Source organism: Salmo salar, chromosome ssa11 (assembly GCF_905237065.1).
Source record: "Salmo salar chromosome ssa11, Ssal_v3.1, whole genome shotgun sequence".
Taxonomy (NCBI): domain Eukaryota; kingdom Metazoa; phylum Chordata; class Actinopteri; order Salmoniformes; family Salmonidae; genus Salmo; species Salmo salar.
Genome location: NC_059452.1, coordinates 47,388,848 through 47,406,125, shown reverse-complemented (window position 1 = coordinate 47,406,125; position 17,278 = coordinate 47,388,848). Strand labels below are relative to the sequence as shown.

The 17,278-nt window shown below is 42.8% G+C and overlaps 1 protein-coding gene across 1 annotated transcript in view; it reads right to left on the bottom strand.

Annotated features, from left to right (window-relative positions):
- The window catches only part of otog (otogelin), a 108,997-nt gene that overhangs the window by 65,089 nt on the left and 26,630 nt on the right, over positions 1–17,278 (bottom strand). Inside the window, exons 16-19 of the mRNA XM_045688871.1 lie at positions 16,437–16,561; positions 16,013–16,225; positions 14,173–14,271; positions 3,405–3,588 (exon numbers count right to left, since the gene is read on the bottom strand). Of these exons, the coding sequence (XP_045544827.1) occupies positions 3,405–3,588; positions 14,173–14,271; positions 16,013–16,225; positions 16,437–16,561 (621 nt within the window). The remainder of the gene's footprint in view (positions 1–3,404; positions 3,589–14,172; positions 14,272–16,012; positions 16,226–16,436; positions 16,562–17,278) is intronic.

The window sequence follows — 17,278 nt, the reverse complement described above, 5'->3', positions numbered from 1 at the left end:
CTGAATCTCCAGTTTCTGCAGTACTTTTCCATCCAGGGTGTGTGAATCTCTAAGGTTGACCCAATAAAGTGGAAGCTCCATCACTACGCTGCTTGTAGTTCTCCAGACACTTTACATCAACACACAGTGAAGGGTTAGAGGCAAAATGGAGGTGTCGGGAGTGAATGGGGTCTGACTGCTAGAGTAACACTGATACACAGTGAATGGGGTCTGACTGGTAGAGGGAACACTGATACACAGTGAATGGGGTCTGACTGGTAGAGGGAACATTGATACACAGTGAATGGGGTCTGACTGGTAGAGGGAACATTGATACACAGTGAATGGGGTCTGACTGGTAGAGGGAACACTGATACACAGTAATGGGGTCTGACTGGTAGAGGGAACACTGATACACAGTGAATGGGGTCTGACTGGTAGAGGGAACATTGATACACAGTGAATGGGGTCTGACTGGTAGAGGGAACATTGATACACAGTGAATGGGGTCTGACTGGTAGAGGGAACAGTGATACACAGTGAATGGGGTCTGACTGGTAGAGGGAACATTGATACACAGTGAATGGGGTCTGACTGGTAGAGGGAACACTGATACACAGTGAATGGGGTCTGACTGGTAGAGGGAACATTGATACACAGTGAATGGGGTCTGACTGGTAGAGGGAACACTGATACACAGTGAATGGGGACTGACTGGTAGAGTAACACTGATACACAGTGAATGGGGTCTGACTGGTAGAGGGAACACTGATACACAGTGAATGGGGTCTGACTGGTAGAGTAACACTGATACACAGTGAATGGGGTCTGACTGGTAGAGTAACACTGATACACAGTGAATGGGGTCTGACTGGTAGAGGGAACATTGATACACAGTGAATGGGGTCTGACTGGTAGAGGGAACATTGATACACAGTGAATGGGGTCTGACTGCTAGAGGGAACACTGATACACAGTGAATGGGGTCTGACTGGTAGAGGGAACATTGATACACAGTGAATGGGGTCTGACTGGTAGAGAGAACATTGATACACAGTGAATGGGGTCTGACTGGTAGAGGGAACACTGATACACAGTGAATGGGGTCTGACTGGTAGAGTAACATTGATACACAGTGAATGGGGTCTGACTGGTAGAGGGAACATTGATACACAGTGAATGGGGTCTGACTGGTAGAGGGAACAGTGATACACAGTGAATGGGGTCTGACTGCTAGAGGGAACACTGATACACAGTGAATGGGGACTGACTGGTAGAGGGAACATTGATACACAGTGAATGGGGTCTGACTGGTAGAGAGAACATTGATACACAGTGAATGGGGTCTGACTGGTAGAGTAACACTGATACACAGTGAATGGGGTCTGACTGGTAGAGGGAACACTGATACACAGTGAATGGGGTCTGACTGGTAGAGGGAACACTGATACACAGTGAATGGGGTCTGACTGGTAGAGGGAACACTGATACACAGTGGATGGGGTCTGACTGGTAGAGGGAACACTGATACACAGTGAATGGGGTGTGACCGGTAGAGGGAATATTGATACACAGTGAATGGGGTCTGACTGGTAGAGGGAACACTGATACACAGTGGATGGGGTCTGACTGGTAGAGGGAACACTGATACACAGTGAATGGGGTCTGACTGGTAGAGGGAATATTGATACACAGTGAATGGGGTCTGACTGGTAGAGGGAACATTGATACACAGTGAATGGGGTCTGACTGGTAGAGGGAACATTGATACACAGTGAATGGGGTCTGACTGGTAGAGGGAACATTGATACACAGTGAATGGGGTCTGACTGGTAGAGGGAACATTGATACACAGTGAATGGGGTCTGACTGCTAGAGGGAACACTGATACACAGTGAATGGGGTCTGACTGGTAGAGGGAACATTGATACACAGTGAATGGGGTCTGACTGGTAGAGAGAACATTGATACACAGTGAATGGGGTCTGACTGGTAGAGTAACACTGATACACAGTGAATGGGGTCTGACTGGTAGAGGGAACACTGATACACAGTGAATGGGGTCTGACTGGTAGAGGGAACACTGATACACAGTGAATGGGGTCTGACCGGTAGAGGGAATATTGATACACAGTGAATGGGGTCTGACTGGTAGACGGAACACTGATACACAGTGAATGGGGTCTGCCTGGTAGAGGGAACACTGATACACAGTGAATGGGGTCTGACTGGTAGAGGGAACACTGATACACAGTGGATGGGGTCTGACTGGTAGAGGGAACACTGATACACAGTGAATGGGGTCTGACTGGTAGAGGGAACATTGATACACAGTGAATGGGGTCTGACTGCTAGAGGGAACACTGATACACAGTGAATGGGGTCTGACTGGTAGAGGGAACATTGATACACAGTGAATGGGGTCTGACTGGTAGAGAGAACATTGATACACAATGAATGGGGTCTGACTGGTAGAGTAACACTGATACACAGTGAATGGGGTCTGACTGGTAGAGGGAACACTGATACACAGTGAATGGGGTCTGACTGGTAGAGGGAACACTGATACACAGTGAATGGGGTCTGACCGGTAGAGGGAATATTGATACACAGTGAATGGGGTCTGACTGGTAGACGGAACACTGATACACAGTGAATGGGGTCTGACTGGTAGAGGGAACACTGATACACAGTGAATGGGGTCTGACTGGTAGAGGGAACACTGATACACAGTGGATGGGGTCTGACTGGTAGAGGGAACACTGATACACAGTGAATGGGGTCTGACTGGTAGAGGGAACATTGATACACAGTGAATGGGGTCTGACCGGTAGAGGGAACATTGATACACAGTGAATGGGGTCTGACTGGTAGAGGGAACACTGATACACAGTGAATGGGGTCTGACTGGTAGAGGGAACACTGATACACAGTGAATGGGGTCTGACTGGTAGAGGGAACACTGATACACAGTGGATGGGGTCTGACTGGTAGAGGGAACACTGATACACAGTGAATGGGGTCTGACTGGTAGAGGGAACACTGATACACAGTGGATGGGGTCTGACTGGTAGAGGGAACACTGATACACAGTGAATGGGGTCTGACTGGTAGAGGGAACATTGATACACAGTGAATGGGGTCTGACTGGTAGAGGGAACATTGATACACAGTGAATGGGGTCTGACTGGTAGAGGGAACGTTGATACACAGTGAATGGGGTCTGACTGCTAGAGTGAACATTGATACACAGTGAATGCGGTCTGACTGCTAGAGGGAACGTTGATACACAGTGAATGAGGTCTGACTGCTAGAGGGAACATTGATACACAGTGAATGGGGTCTGACTGGTAGAGGGAATATTGATACACAGTGAATCCTAGTGGGTACAGGAAGTAAGAGTTGTTTAAAGTACTAGTACTCACCCAGGGGGACAGACACAGCCAGGTACGCACGGTTCATGAGCTGAACAGGTGAGGTTGAGCAGGTGGGATTCACATGTGTGTTCACAGCCCAGTCCTCTACCCAGGCTGATCCCATCTCTAGCCTGCAGCCCCTCCAGCCCCTCAGTACAGTCCAGGTACATCTGACACAGCGGACACTGTTGGTCTGGAACAAGAGATGGTACAGGTAGAAGGTATATGTCATTGAGAGGACTTTAGAGACTATAGCATGGTTCAATATCATTCTCCTAAAGGTAACTTACCACTGGCAGGACTTTGGGGAAACTGGCCAATATCATTCCCCTAAAGGTAACTTACCACTGGCAGGACTTTGGGAAACTGGCCAATATCATTCTCCTAAAGGTAACTTACCACTGGCAGGACTTTGGGGAAACTGGCCAATATCATTCTCCTAAAGGTAACTTACCACTGGCAGGACTTTGGGAAACTAGTCAATATCATTCTCCTAAAGGTAACTTACCACTGGCAGGACTTTGGGAAACTAGTCAATATCATTCTCCTAAAGGTAACTTACCACTGGCAGGACTTTGGGAAACTAGCTTTCCATCTTGGCAAACCCTAAAGCAAGAGAGAGCGGTGTAAGAGTTGTAAAATGGAAATAAGTTAACTTAACATTGTTAACTCAACACAACAATAACATTGTTAACTCAACACAACAATAACATCGTTAACTCAACACAACAATAACATCGTTAACCAATAACATCGTTAACTCAACACAACAATAACATCGTTAACTCAACACAACAATAACATCGTTAACTCAACACAACAATAACATCGTTAACTCAACACAACAACGACATCGTTAACTCAACACAACAACGACATCGTTAACTCAACACAACAATGACATCGTTAACTCAACACAACAATACCATCGTTAACTCAACACAACAACGACATCGTTAACTCAACACAACAACGACATCGTTAACTCAACACAACAATGACATCGTTAACTCAACACAACAATACCATCGTTAACTCAACACAACAATAACATTGTTAACTCAAACACAACAATAATATTGTTAACTCAACACAACAATGACATCGTTAACTCATCACAACAATAACATCGTTAACTCAACACAACAATAACATTGTTAACTCAACACAACAATGACATCGTTAACTCAACACAACAATAACATCGTTAACTCAACACAATAATGCCATCGTTAACTCAACAAAATAATGTGAATACTGGTAACATCCCAAATGGCAACCTATTTCCTATATACTGCAGTACATTTTATATATCCCTATGGTCCCTATATATCCCTATGATCCCTATATATATCCCTATATATCCCTATGGGCCCTATATATCCCCATGGTCCCTATATATCCCTATATATCCCTATGGTCCCTATATATCCCTATGGGCCCTATGAGTTCCAGAGAGTATCAAAGAGAGGGAGTTTCTAAGAGAGTATCAGAGAAAGTATCAGAGTATCAGAGAGAGTATCAGAGTATCAGAGTATCAGAGAGAGTATCAGAGAGAGTATCAGAGTATCAGAGAGAGTATCAGAGTATCAGAGAGAGTATCAGAGAGAGTGTCAGTGAGAGTATCAGAGAGAGTATCAGAGAGAGTATCAGAGAGAGTATCAGTCTATCAGAGAGAGTATCAGAGAGAGTATCAGAGAGTATCAGAGAGAGTATCAGAGAGTGTATCAGAGAGAGTATCAGTCTATCAGAGAGAGAATCAGAGAGAGAATCAGAGAGAGTATCAGAGTATCAGAGAGAGTATCAGAGAGAGTATCAGAGAGAGAATCAGAGTATCAGAGAGAGTATCAGAGAGAGTATCAGAGAGTGTATCAGAGAGAGTATCAGAGAATCAGACAGAGTATCAGAGAGAGTATCAGAGAGAGAGTATCAGAGAGAGTATCAGAGTATCAGAGAGAGTATCAGAGAGAGTATCAGAGAGTGTATCAGAGTATCAGAGAGAGTATCAGAGTATCAGCGAAAGTATCAGAGAGAGTATCAGAGAGAGCACCAGAGAGAGAATCAGAGAGAGTATCAGAGAGAGTATCAGAGTGAGTATCAGAGTATCAGAGAGAGTATCAGAGAGAGTATCAGAGAGAGTATCAGAGAGAGTATCAGAGAGAGAATCAGAGAGCGTATCAGAGAGCGTATCAGAATATCAGAGAGAGTATCAGAGAGAGTATCAGAGAGAGTATCAGAGTATCAGATATAGTATCAGAGAGAGTATCAGAGTATCAGAGAGTGTATCAGAGAGAGTATCAGAGAGAGTATCAGAGAGTGTATCAGAGTATCAGAGAGAGTATCAGAGAGAGTATCAGAGAGAGTATCAGAGAGAGTATCAGAGTATCAGAGAGAGTATCAGAGAGAGTATCAGAGAGAGTATCAGAGAGTGTATCAGAGAGAGTATCAGAGAAAGTATCAGAGAGAGTATCAGAGTATCAGAGAGAGTATCAGAGAGAGTATCAGAGAGAGAGTATCAGAGAGTGTATCAGAGTATCAGAGAGAGTATCAGAGTATCAGAGAGAGTATCAGAGAGAGTATCAGAGAGTGTATCAGAGTATCAGAGAGAGTATCAGAGTATCAGAGAGAGTATCAGAGAGAGTATCAGAGAGAGTATCAGAAAGAGTATCAGAGTATCAGAGAGAGTATCAGAGAGAGTATCAGAGAGAGTATCAGATAGAGTATCAGAGTGAGTATCAGAGTATCAGAGAGAGTATCAGAGAGAGTATCAGAGAGAGTATCAGAGTATCAGAGTATCAGAGAGAGTATCAGAGAGTGTATCAGAGAGAGTATCAGAGAGAGTATCAGAGAGAGTATCAGAGAGTGTATCAGAGTATCAGAGAGAGTATCAGAGAGAGTATCAGAGAGAGTGTCAGAGAGAGTATCAGAGAGAGTATCAGAGAGAGAATCAGAGAGAGTATCAGAGAGAGAATCAGAGAGAGTATCAGAGAGAGTATCAGAGTATCAGAGAGAGTATCAGAGAGAGTATCAGAGTATCAGAGTATCAGAGAGAGTATCAGAGAGAGTATCAGATAGAGAATCAGAGAGAGTATCAGAGAGAGTATCAGAGAGAGTATCAGAGATTGTATCAGAGTATCAGATAGAGTATCAGAGAGAGTATCAGAGTATCAGAGTGTATCAGAGAGAGTATGACAGAGAGTATCAGAGAGTGTATCAGAGTATCAGAGAGAGTATCAGAGAGAGTATCAGAGAGTGTATCAGAGAGAGTATCAGAGTGAGTATCAGAGTATCAGAGAGAGTATCAGAGAGAGTATCCGTCTATCAGAGTATCAGAGAGTGTATCAGAGTATCAGAGAGAGTATCAGAGAGAGTATCAGAGAGAGTATCAGAGAGACTATCAGAGAGTGTATCAGAGTATCAGAGAGAGTATCAGAGAGTGTATCAGAGAGATTATCAGAGAGAGTATCAGAGAGAGTATCAGAGTATCAGAGTGTATCAGAGAGAGTATGACAGAGAGTATCAGAGAGTGTATCAGAGTATCAGAGAGAGTATCAGAGAGAGTATCAGAGAGTGTATCAGAGAGAGTATCAGAGTGAGTATCAGAGTATCAGAGAGAGTATCAGAGAGAGTATCCGTCTATCAGAGTATCAGAGAGTGTATCAGAGTATCAGAGAGAGTATCAGAGAGAGTATCAGAGAGAGTATCAGAGAGAGTATCAGAGAGACTATCAGAGAGTGTATCAGAGTATCAGAGAGAGTATCAGAGAGTGTATCAGAGAGATTATCAGAGAGAGTATCAGAGAGAGTATCAGAGAGAGTATCCGTCTATCAGAGAGAGTATCAGAGAGAGTATCAGAGAGAGTATCAGAGAGAGTATCAGAGTATCAGAGAGAGTATCAGAGAGAGTATCAGAGAGAGTATCAGAGAGAGTATCAGAGAGAGAATCAGAGAGAGTATCAGAGAGAGTATCAGAGTATCAGAGAGAGTATCAGAGAGAGTATCAGAGTATCAGATATAGTATCAGAGAGAGTATCAGAGTATCAGAGAGTGTATCAGAGAGAGTATCAGAGAGAGTATCAGAGAGTGTATCAGAGTATCAGAGAGAGTATCAGAGAGTGTATCAGAGAGAGTATCAGAGAGAGTATCAGAGAGAGTATCAGAGAGAGTATCAGAGTATCAGAGAGAGTATCAGAGAGAGTATCAGAGAGAGTATCAGAGAGTGTATCAGAGTATCAGAGAGAGTATCAGAGTATCAGAGAGAGTATCAGAGAGAGTATCAGAAAGAGTATCAGAGTATCAGAGAGAGTATCAGAGAGAGTATCAGAGAGAGTATCAGATAGAGTATCAGAGTGAGTATCAGAGTATCAGAGAGAGTATCAGAGAGAGTATCAGAGAGAGTATCAGAGTATCAGAGAGAGTATCAGAGAGTGTATCAGAGAGAGTATCAGAGAGAGTATCAGAGAGAGTATCAGAGAGTGTATCAGAGTATCAGAGAGAGTATCAGAGTATCAGAGAGAGTATCAGAGAGAGTATCAGAGAGAGTATCAGAGAGAGAATCAGAGAGAGTATCAGAGAGAGTATCAGAGAGAGTATCAGAGAGAGTATCAGAGTGAGTATCAGAGTATCAGAGAGAGTATCAGAGAGAGTATCAGAGAGAGTATCAGAGAGAGTATCAGAGAGAGTATCAGAGTATCAGATAGAGTATCAGATAGAGTATCAGAGAGAGTATCAGAGTATCAGAGTGTATCAGAGAGAGTATGACAGAGAGTGTATCAGAGTATCAGAGAGCATATCAGAGAGAGTATCAGAGAGAGTATCAGAGAGAGTATCAGAGAGAGTATCAGAGTATCAGATAGAGTATCAGATAGAGTATCAGAGAGAGTATCAGAGTATCAGAGTGTATCAGAGAGAGTATGACAGAGAGTGTATCAGAGTATCAGAGAGCATATCAGAGAGAGTATCAGAGAGTGTATCAGATAGTGTATCAGAGAGAGTATCAGAGTGAGTATCAGAGTATCAGAGAGAGTATCAGAGAGAGTATCCGTCTATCAGAGAGAGTATCAGAGAGAGTATCAGAGAGAGTATCAGAGTATCAGAGAGAGTATCAGAAAGAGTATCAGAGAGAGAGTATCAGAGAGTGTATCAGAGAGAGTATCAGAGAGAGTATAAGAGAGAGAGTATCAGAGAGTGTATCAGAGTATCAGAGAGAGTATCAGAGTATCAGAGAGAGTATCAGAGAGTGTATCAGAGTATCAGAGAGAGTATCAGAGTATCAGAGAGAGTATCAGAGAGAGTATCAGAGAGAGTATCAGAGAGAGAATCAGAGAGAGTTTTAGAGAGAGTATCAGAGAGAGTATCAGAGAGAGTATCAGAGAGAGTATCAGAGAGTGTATCAGAGAGAGTATCAGAGAAAGTATCAGAGAGAGTATCAGAGTATCAGAGAGAGTATCAGAGAGAGAGTATCAGAGAGAGAGTATCAGAGTGTATCAGAGAGAGTATCAGAGAGAGTATCAGAGAGAGTATCAGAGAGAGAATCAGAGAGAGAGTATCAGAGAGTGTATCAGAGTATCAGAGAGAGTATCAGAGTATCAGAGAGAGTATCAGAGAGTGTATCAGAGTATCAGAGAGAGTATCAGAGTATCAGAGAGAGTATCAGAGAGAGTATCAGAGAGAGAATCAGAGAGAGTATCAGAGAGAGTATCAGAGTATCAGAGAGAGTATCAGAGAGAGTATCAGAGAGAGTATCAGAGTGAGTATCAGAGTATCAGAGAGAGTATCAGAGAGAGTATCAGAGAGAGTATCAGAGTATCAGAGAGAGTATCAGAGAGTGTATCAGAGTATCAGAGAGAGTATCAGAGTATCAGAGAGAGTATCAGAGAGAGTATCAGAGAGAGTATCAGAGAGAGAATCAGAGAGAGTATCAGAGAGAGTATCAGAGTATCAGAGAGAGTATCAGAGAGAGTATCAGAGAGAGTATCAGAGTGAGTATCAGAGTATCAGAGAGAGTATCAGAGAGAGTATCAGAGAGAGTATCAGATAGAGAATCAGAGAGAGTATCAGAGAGAGTATCAGAGAGAGTATCAGAGAGAGTATCAGAGTATCAGATAGAGTATCAGAGAGAGTATCAGAGTATCAGAGTGTATCAGAGAGAGTATGACAGAGAGTATCAGAGAGCGTATCAGAGAGAGTATCAGAGAGTGTATCAGATAGTGTATCAGAGAGAGTATCAGAGTGAGTATCAGAGTATCAGAGAGAGTATCAGAGAGAGTATCCGTCTATCAGAGAGAGTATCAGAGAGAGTATCAGAGAGACTATCAGAGAGTGTATCAGAATATCAGAGAGAGTATCAGAGAGTGTATCAGAGAGATTATCAGAGAGAGTATCAGAGAGAGTATCAGAGAGAGTATCCATCTATCAGAGAGAGTATCAGAGAGAGTATCAGAGAGAGTATCAGAGAGAGTATCAGAGTATCAGAGAGAGTATCAGAGTATCAGAGAGAGTATCAGAGAGAGTATCAGAGAGAGTATCAGAGAAAGTATCAGAGAGAGTATCAGAGTATCAGAGAGAGTATCAGAAAGAGTATCAGAGAGAGAGTATCAGAGAGTGTATCAGAGAGAGTATCAGAGAGAGTATCAGAGAGAGTATCAGAGAGAGAGTATCAGAGAGTGTATCAGAGTATCAGAGAGAGTATCAGAGTATCAGAGAGAGTATCAGAGAGTGTATCAGAGTATCAGAGAGAGTATCAGAGTATCAGAGAGAGTATCAGAGAGAGTATCAGAGAGAGAATCAGAGAGAGTTTTAGAGAGAGTATCAGAGTATCAGAGAGAGTATCAGAGAGAGTATCAGAGAGAGTATCAGAGAGTGTATCAGAGAGAGTATCAGAGAGAGTATCAGAGAGAGTATCAGAGTATCAGAGAGAGTATCAGAGAGAGAGTATCAGAGAGAGAGTATCAGAGAGTGTATCAGAGAGAGTATCAGAGAGAGTATCAGAGAGAGTATCAGAGAGAGAATCAGAGAGAGAGTATCAGAGAGTGTATCAGAGTATCAGAGAGAGTATCAGAGTATTAGAGAGAGTATCAGAGAGTGTATCAGAGTATCAGAGAGAGTATGAGAGTATCAGAGAGAGTATCAGAGAGAGTATCAGAGAGAGTATCAGAGTGAGTATCAGAGTATCAGAGAGAGTATCAGAGAGAGTATCAGAGTATCAGAGAGAGTATCAGAGAGAGTATCAGATAGAGAATCAGAGAGAGTATCAGAGAGAGTATCAGAGTATCAGAGAGAGTATCAGAGAGTGTATCAGAGTATCAGAGAGAGTATCAGAGTATCAGAGAGAGTATCAGAGAGAGTATCAGAGAGAGAATCAGAGAGAGTTTTAGAGAGAGTATCAGAGTATCAGAGAGAGTATCAGAGAGAGTATCAGAGAGAGTATCAGAGAGTGTATCAGAGAGAGTATCAGAGAAAGTATCAGAGTATCAGAGTATCAGAGAGAGTATCAGAGAGAGTATCAGAGAGAGAGTATCAGAGAGTGTATCAGAGAGAGTATCAGAGAGAGTATGAGAGAGAGTATCAGAGAGAGTATCAGAGAGAGAATCAGAGAGAGAGTATCAGAGAGTGTATCAGAGTATCAGAGAGAGTATCAGAGTATCAGAGAGAGAATCAGAGAGAGTATCAGAGAGAGTATCAGAGTATCAGAGAGAGTATCAGAGAGAGTATCAGAGAGAGTATCAGAGTAAGTATCAGAGTATCAGAGAGAGTATCAGAGAGAGTATCAGAGTATCAGAGAGAGTATCAGAGTATCAGAGAGAGTATCAGAGAGAGTATCAGATAGAGAATCAGAGAGAGTATCAGAGAGAGTATCAGAGTATCAGATAGAGTATCAGAGAGAGTATCAGAGTATCAGATAGAGTATCAGAGAGAGTATCAGAGTATCAGAGAGAGTATCAGAGAGAATATCAGAGAGAATATCAGAGTATCAGAGAGAGTTTCTTTGTTGAACATCTTGTTTATTAGTTTGTTAAAGAGAGATGAAGAGGAGTGTCTTACTGTACACCTGCTGATGTCATGATCACATCGCCTGGAGCGTAGTCCGCCCCCAGGAAACTACAGGGACAAGAGCTCCTGTTGGGATCACACACACACACACACACACACACACACACACACACACACACACACACACACACACACACACACACACACACACACACACACACACACACACACACACACACACACACACACACACACACACACACACACACACACACACACACACACAACATACATAGAGAAACATGCACGCATACACAGATACACACACACACACACACACACAAACACGAACCAACAAACATGTGAGAACACAGAAACACACCAGAAGGCAGTTGTAACATAGAACTAACCTGTTGGAATAGGGGGCAGTATTTGCACGGCCGGATAAAAAAACGTACCGATTTAATCTGGTTACTACTCCTGCCCAGTAACTAGAATATGCATATAATTGGTTGATTTGGATAGAAAACACCCTAAAGTTTCTAAAACTGTTTGAATGGTGTCTGTGAGTATAACAGAACTCATTTGGCAGGCCAAAACCTGAGAAGATTCCAAACAGGAAGCACTCTCTCTGTCCATTTCATGGCCTTCTTGATCATCTCTAACCAAAACAGGGGATCTCTGGCATGACGTGACATTTTCTAACGCTCCCATAGGCGTTAGAAAGCTGAATGGTGGCTTTGCAGGCCCTGGCTGAAAAACATTACCGCATTTTGTAAGTGGTCGATCTGAGGACAATGAGACTGGAGGCGCGTGCCCGAGCCGACACCATGTTTACTTTCTCTCTCTTTGAACGAAAACAACCACTCCCGGTCGGAATATTATCGCCTTTTTACGAGAAAAATAGCATAAAAATTGATTTTAAACAGCGGTTGACATGCTTCGAAGTACGGTAATGGAATATTTTGACATTTTTGGTCACGAAACGCGTCGGGCGCGTCACCCTTATTTACCCATCGGATAGTGTCTTGAACGCACGAACAAAACGCCGCTTTTTGGATATAACTATGGATTATTTTGAACCAAACCAACATTTGTTATTGAAGTAGAAGTCCTGGGAGTGCATTCTGATGAAGACAGCAAAGGTAATCAAACTTTTCTAATAGTAAATCGGAGTTTGGTGAGTACCACACTTGGTGGGTGTCAAAATAGCTAGCCTGTGATGGCCGGGCTATCTACTCAGAATATTGCAAAATGTGCTTTCACCGAAAAGCTATTTTAAAATCGGACATAGCGAGTGCATAAAGGAGTTCTGTATCTATAATTCTTAAAATAATTGTTATGTTTTTTGTGAACGTTTATCGTGAGTAATTTAGTAAATTCACCGGAAGTGTTCGGTGGGAATGCTAGTCACATGCTAGTCACATGCTAATGTAAAAAGCTGGTTTTTGATATAAATATGAACTTGATTGAACAAAACATGCATGTATTGTATAACATAATGTCCTAGGATTGTCATCTGATGAAGATCATCAAAGATTAGTGCTGCATTTAGCTGTGGTTTGGGTTTATGTGACATTATATGCTAGCTTGAAAAATGGGTGTCTGATTATTTCTGGCTGGGTACTCTGCTGACATAATCTAATGTTTTGCTTTCGTTGTAAAGCCTTTTTGAAATCGGACAGTGTGGTTAGATTAACGAGAGTATTGTCTTTAAAATGGTGTAAAATAGTCATATGTTTGAGAAATTGAAGTAATAGCATTTCTAAGGTATTTGAATATCGCGCCACAGGATTACACTGGCTGTTGAGTAGGTGCAAGCGTCCCACTGGCCCAGAGAGGTTACCAAGCTGTCAAGCTGAGCTTTTTATATAGACTCATCTAAACTGAACTCATTCTAAGGGAAATAAATACTGCTTTTTTTGTTGTTGATTGGAGATACGTTGAAGATCTTATCAAAATTGCATCACCTGTATAATCTGAGTTGAATCATTTATATCCCAAATCTCTCCCTTTACCTAAAATGTCTGCAGAATCAATTGAGTGGTGCAGTTAAACCTTGTCTAGCAGAGGCTAAGTGCCTTTGTAACATATAGGCCATGGCAACACATCAGCCTCTGTATTACACATTCTTTCTCACTGGCTATCAGATATCTGTGTTGTCCACAGCTTGAGTGGGAATGAATAGGGGGTTTCACCGCAAATTCCTTGATGTAACTCTATCGCCAGGTAAGTAACAGCACAGCGCTAACTGTAGGATGTTAAAAACCTGGGGACATTACAGTTGAATTAAGCCTCATGTCTTACTGAGGTAAGAGGGTTTTTGAAATGAAAAGAGAGCACAACTGCCCAGGTCTGCAGGGTCTCTGTGATGTCGATGGGAGAGATGGAAGAGAGGACAAGACCTTGAGCTGCAATACAAAATACCACTTTGTGGAGGATTAGGTTTGGTTCTTGCTACAAGCTCAAGTTCACTTCATTTCCAAGATAACACGTCATTTTTAGAACTCTTAAAGCAGCCTTGGGGCCATGGAATCAGAAGGATAACACAGATTCATGTGTAAATAAAGTGCTAGGTTACAACACTGTTGGACTTTCCTTTAGTCCCAATGATGATAATGGACTGAGTGTCACTTCTCTTTGTTCTAAACTAAATATAGACTCTGAATTGTAAATGAAAAGTGTGCCACTCGGCCCCGCCCCCAAGCGCCAGTCTTACCTGGGCACACAGGTGTGTGTGTGTGTGCTGTAGAAGGTGCCATGTGGACACACACAGCCCTCCTCACACTCCTCTCCACAGTGCTGCTGCGTGGACAGGGAGGAGCAACGCCGTTGGCATGACGACACACAGGTTCCGTACTCCATGGTATCTGGGCATGTCACCTCTACAGGGGAAGGATACATACTGTCAGTCAATAATGTCACCTCTACAGGGGAAGGATACATACTGTCAGTCAATAATGTCACCTCTACAGGGGAAGGATATATACTGTCAGTCAATAATGTCACCTCTACAGGGGAAGGATATATACTGTCAGTCAATAATGTCACCTCTACAGGGGAAGGATATATACTGTCAATCAATAATGTCACCTCTACAGGGGAAGGATATATACTGTCAGTCAATAATGTCACCTCTACAGGGGAAGGATATATACTGTCAGTCAATAATGTCACCTCTACAGGGGAAGGATATATACTGTCAATCAATAATGTCACCTCTACAGGGGAAGGATATATACTGTCAGTCAATAATGTCACCTCTACAGGGGAAGGATATAAACTGTCAGTCAATAATGTCACCTCTACAGGGGAAGGATATATACTGTCAGTCAATAATGTCACCTCTACAGGGGAAGGATATATACTGTCAGTCAATAATGTCACCTCTACAGGGGAAGGATATATACTGTCAGTCAATAATGTCACCTCTACAGGGGAAGGATATATACTGTCAGTCAATAATGTCACCACTACAGGGGAAGGATATATACTGTCAGTCAATAATGTCACCTCTACAGGGGAAGGATACAGATATATACTGTCAGTCAATAATGTCACCTCTACAGGGGAAGGATATATACTGTCAGTCAATAATGTCACCTCTACAGGGGAAGGATATATACTGTCAGTCAATAATGTCACCTCTACAGGGGAAGGATACAGATATATACTGTCAGTCAATAATGTCACCTCTACAGGGGAAGGATATATACTGTCAGTCAATAATGTCACCTCTACAGGGGAAGGATATATACTGTCAGCCAATAATGTCACCTCTACAGGGGAAGGATATATACTGTCAGTCAATAATGTCACCTCTACAGGGGAAGGATATATACTGTCAATCAATAATGTCACCTCTACAGGGGAAGGATATATACTGTCAGTCAATAATGTCACCTCTACAGGGGAAGGATATATACTGTCAGTCAATAATGTCACCTCTACAGGGAAGGATATATACTGTCAGTCAATATGTCACCTCTACAGGGGAAGGATATATACTGTCAGTCAATAATGTCACCACTACAGGGGAAGGATATATACTGTCAGTCAATAATGTCACCTCTACAGGGGAAGGATATATACTGTCAGTCAATAATGTCACCTCTACAGGGGAAGGATATATACTGTCAGTCAATAATGTCACCTCTACAGGGGAAGGATATATACTGTCAGTCAATAATGTCACCTCTACAGGGGAAGGATATATACTGGCAGTCAATAATGTCACCACTACAGGGGAAGGATATATACTGTCAGTCAATAATGTCACCTCTACAGGGGAAGGATATATACTGTCAGTCAATAATGTCACCTCTACAGGGGAAGGATATAAACTGTCAGTCAATAATGTCACCTCTACAGGGGAAGGATATATACTGTCAATCAATAAGCTCTTACTTGTCATTCAATTACCTATTTAGTCAAAGAAATGGTGTACTTTGAACAGATTTACAACTGTAAATGTTTAATACTTAAAGTACAATACTTAAAGTCATGAATCCCTAACACAGTCTGAACAATACTGTCCATACATACAATACTTAAAGTCCCCCTAAAGCATGTAACCAACAACCAGCAGCCTGAAACTAAAATCCAGGGCCAGATCACAGTACTCACCACAGTCAGGTACGCTGGCTCTGAACTCCGTGATGATGGAGTATTTCCTGCACTGTCTAGCATAGTGGGCCAGGGAAGAGCAGAGGCAGGGCTGGCCACACTTACAGGTGTCTGCTTTACACTGTTGGTGAAAGGGCACCGGACTCAGGTACTCATGACACGCTGAGAACAACTCCTGGTTCAGGATGTCACACATCTCAGAGGCGTAGGATGCTATGGGGTGGAGGGGCAGGGGAGGGAGGGAGGGAGGGAGGGAGGGAGGGAGGGAGGGAGGGAGGGAAAGAGAGCATCTCTGTTTATGTTTGAGTTGTGTTGCAGTGAGGGTTCTAAAACACATATGGAAAATATTGATTGAAAGGCATGATATGACGTGTTTCTATTTGATAATGACGTAGGAGGACTTATGGTTTAGAAGGACATGTACCTGCTTGCTGATGCGTGTCACATGGGTCAAGCTGGGGAACACTCTGGCTGGGGACACAGGCAGAGGATACCCTCCAGGCGTTGCCAAACAGGTGAGGGGTGCTCTCTATCATACCAGACGGAGACCTGGGGGAGGACAGGGGAAGAGGGGTATGTTACAACATCAGAGATGGACTACCTTAGTGTTTCAGAAGGAACCCAGACCTGGGGGAGGACAGGGGAAGAGGGGTATGTTACAACATCAGAGATGGACTACCTTAGTGTTTCAGAAGGAACCCAGACCTGGGGGAGGACAGGGGAGGAGGGGTATGTTATAACATCAGAGATGGACTACCTTAGTGTTTCAGAAGGAACCCACAACACATTCTTGCATGTACACTACCCGGTTTGGTTCTGGTGGCAGAGGATTTCAGATCTGGACTGCAGGGGAGGAAGGGTTTACTCATTCACAACACAATAGTTCTGTGATTCAGCTATACTGATACATGTTGTTGTGATCCAAAACATCCACCATTTACAGTACATTTCAACCATTCTATTAACCTGTTAGGGCTAGGGGGCAGTATTGACACAGCCGGATAAAAAACGTACCCGATTTAATCTGGTTACTACTCCTGCCCAGTAACTAGAATATGCATATAATTATTGGCTTTGGATAGAAAACACCCTAAAGTTTCTAAAACTGTTTGAATGGTGTCTGTGAGTATAACAGAACTCATATGGCAGGCCAAAACCTGAGAAGATTTCATGCAGGAAGTGGCCTGTCTGAGAAGTAGTGTTTCATCTTGGCTCTTTTTATTGAAGACTGAGGATCTGTGCAATAACGTGACACTTCCTACGGCT